This window comes from Mizuhopecten yessoensis, unplaced genomic scaffold, assembly GCF_002113885.1.
Source record: "Mizuhopecten yessoensis strain PY_sf001 unplaced genomic scaffold, ASM211388v2 scaffold10583, whole genome shotgun sequence".
NCBI lineage: Eukaryota > Metazoa > Mollusca > Bivalvia > Pectinida > Pectinidae > Mizuhopecten > Mizuhopecten yessoensis.
This window is the reverse complement of record NW_018408619.1, coordinates 13,563-16,594: the sequence shown is the minus strand read 5'-3', so window position 1 is coordinate 16,594 and position 3,032 is coordinate 13,563. Positions and strand designations below refer to the sequence as shown.

The 3,032-nt window shown below is 43.8% G+C and overlaps 1 protein-coding gene across 1 annotated transcript in view; it reads left to right on the top strand.

Annotated features, from left to right (window-relative positions):
* LOC110461152 (TBCC domain-containing protein 1-like) overlaps positions 1 to 3,032 on the top strand; it is a gene marked incomplete at its 3' end in the record, with an annotated part of 21,801 nt that overhangs the window by 8,924 nt on the left and 9,845 nt on the right. Inside the window, exon 6 of the mRNA XM_021514484.1 lies at positions 2,545 to 2,618. Within this exon, the coding sequence (XP_021370159.1) occupies positions 2,545 to 2,618 (74 nt within the window). The remainder of the gene's footprint in view (positions 1 to 2,544; positions 2,619 to 3,032) is intronic.

Genomic DNA, 3,032 nt, shown 5'->3' with positions numbered 1-3,032 from the left:
GGTTTCTGTATAATGTAGAACCTCATTGGTCTGTACACTTTGGTTTCTGTATAATGTAGAACCTCATTGGTCTGTACACTTCAGTTTCTGTAATTCATTAACTATGTACTGTTACAGGTTTTTTGAAATAATACTTGAAATTTGTACATTGAACAATCATTTTAGTCAATTTTATACCTCACCTGCCTTATGCGGTTGCCCGGCATCTGAGGTAAATCTTTAAAATCCTTTTCCTTTAGTCTATTTGAAGGAATTTTACCAAATTGGGTCCAGAGCATCCTTAGGCAAGGGGAATCCAATTTTGTATAATCAGAGAGTGTGGACCCCCTGGGGGAAGAGGGAAAGGGTTCAATAAGGAGAACATAGTAATAAATGTTAAAAATACTTCTCCTTTGGTATGATAGGTGGGATTTTAAACAAATTTTATGTAGAACATCCTTTAACCTTGGGGCAGAGTGGGCGGGGCCCAATTGGGGAAATTGAAGTAAATCATTTAAATTTTCTTCTTCTGTATGATTTGGGGATTTTAAAATAATTTGTTCAGCATCCTAGGGGAAATTGGGCACAATCTTTTATGTTATAAAGTATTCTAGATTAAAGAGAAATCAACAGAGGGTGTGGCTGCCTTGGAGGCAGAGTAGCGAGGCTCGATATTGGGAACATAGAGAAAAATAACTAAAATCCTTCTTCTGTATTAGTGGAGGGATTTTAACCAAATTTGGTGCAGAGCATTCTTGTTTAAAAGGGACTCAATTTTGTATTATATACAGATGTCGTGGTCCCCAGATGGAAGTGGGGTGGGGCCCTAGAGGGGAAATAGTCTTTTAATATTTTTACTTTAAGAATGTAGAGATTTTAACCAAATTCAGATTAGACAAATCAAGGCCCAAATTTCATTTGTGGGTGTGATTCCCCTGGGAGCAGATGGCGGGGCCCAGAAAGCTAAATAGAGATAAATCTTAAAATACTTCTTGTTCCATACAGAAGAAGGGATCTAAATCAAATTTGATATTGAGTATACTTAGCCCAATGGGATTCAGTGTTGAATAACCATGCCCCCACCCCGATAGGGACAGAGGGATGGGACCCAATAATGTATGGGTGTTGTCCCTAGGTACAGAGGGATGGGACCCAATAATGTATGGGTGTTGCCCCTAGGGACAGAGGGATGGGACCCAATAATGTATTGGTGTTGTCCCTAGGGACAGAGGGATGGGACCCCATAATGTATGGGTGTTGTCCCTAGGGACAGAGGGATTGGACCTCATAATGTATGGGTGTTGTCCCTAGGGACCGCGGGATGGGACCCAATAGTGTATGGGTGTTGTCCCTAGGGGCAGAGGGATGGGACCTCATAATGTATGGGTGCTGTCCCTAGGGACCGAGGGATGGGACCCAATAATGTATGGGTGTTGTCCCTAGGTACAGAGGGATGGGACCCAATAATGTATGGGTGTTGCCCCTAGGGACAGAGGGATGGGACCTCATAATGTACGGGTGTTGTCCCTAGGGACCGAGGGATGGGACCCAATAATGTATGGGTGTTGTCCGTATGGACAGAGGGATGGGACCCAATAATGTATGGGGGTTGTCCCTAGGGACAGAGGGATGGGACCCAATAATGTATTGGTGTTGTCCCTAGGGACAGAGGGATGGGACCTCATAATGTACGGGTGTTGTCCCTAGGGACCGAGGGATGGGACCCAATAATGTATGGGTGTTGTCCCTAGGGACCGAGGGATGGGACCCAATAGTGTATGGGTGTTGTCCCTAGGGACAGAGGGATGGGACCTCATAATGTATGGGTGTTGTCCCTAGGGACCGAGGGATGGGACCCAATAGTGTATGGGTGTTGTCCCTAGGGACAGAGGGATAGGACCTCATAATGTATGGGTGTTGTCCCTAGGGACCGCGGGATGGGACCCAATAGTGTATGGGTGTTGTCCCTAGGGGCAGAGGGATGGGACCTCATAATGTATGGGTGCTGTCCCTAGGGACCGAGGGATGGGACCCAATAATGTATGGGTGTTGTCCCTAGGGACAGAGAGATGGGACCCAATAATGTATGGGTGTTGTCCCTACGGACAGAGGGATGGGACTCAATAATGTATGGGTGTTGTCCCTAGGGACAGAGGGGTGGGACCTCATAATGTATGGGTGTTGTCCCTAGGGACCGAGGGATGGGACCCAATAATGTATGGGTGTTGATGAGGGACAGATACAATATTTGGAAATATTTGTAGTATGATATTTGTAGTATGATATTTGTATGATATTTGTAGTATGATATTTGTAGTATTTTGTAGTATGATGTTTGTAGTATGATATTTGTAGTATTTTGTAGTATGATATTTGTAGTATGATATTTAATGAGAATATTTTGCCATGATTAGTTAATTATCCAGGAGAGCAACACAGGCCCTCTAGGCCATTTGTTATTTCATTATGAAGATATGAACCTTTTCGGTGTTAATGTTGTGAGTGGTCCTAGGCACCAATAGCAGTCCAGGTTAGATTGCAGCAACAGTACCATCCTTAACACAGTAAGATGGCCAACAGTGCGTTCTAGTTCTCCGGACCTGGACGGGACAGGAAGGTCAACTCCACGAGGAAATAAGGCTAGTATCACATCTCTAGCATTCTCATCATTCACCAACTCAGCTTTTCAAACATTCTGGTATTGCTCCAAACTTGGGAGTTATTTTATTTCCATTTCAAGCAGTATTGTACTGGCTAGAAAAGGGGGTCCCTTGTTTGGAGGCATTAGGAGCTGTACAGTGTATTCAATCATAGTGCTGTCACTACCAAATTAAAAGGACATGAAGGAATCTAGTAAATTCAAAAGGATATATCTGTAAACTAATCTTAATGTATACCCAACAAGTACCACCAGAGGGAGCGATAGGTTTACGCTCCGACTATCTTTCTGTCCATCCCTCTGTCCTCAGTGTGTTGCTGTCTTCAGTCAACAGTTAACGAGGTTTTACTGTGGGTTGTGTACACCAGTTAACAGGGTTTTACTGTGGGTTGTG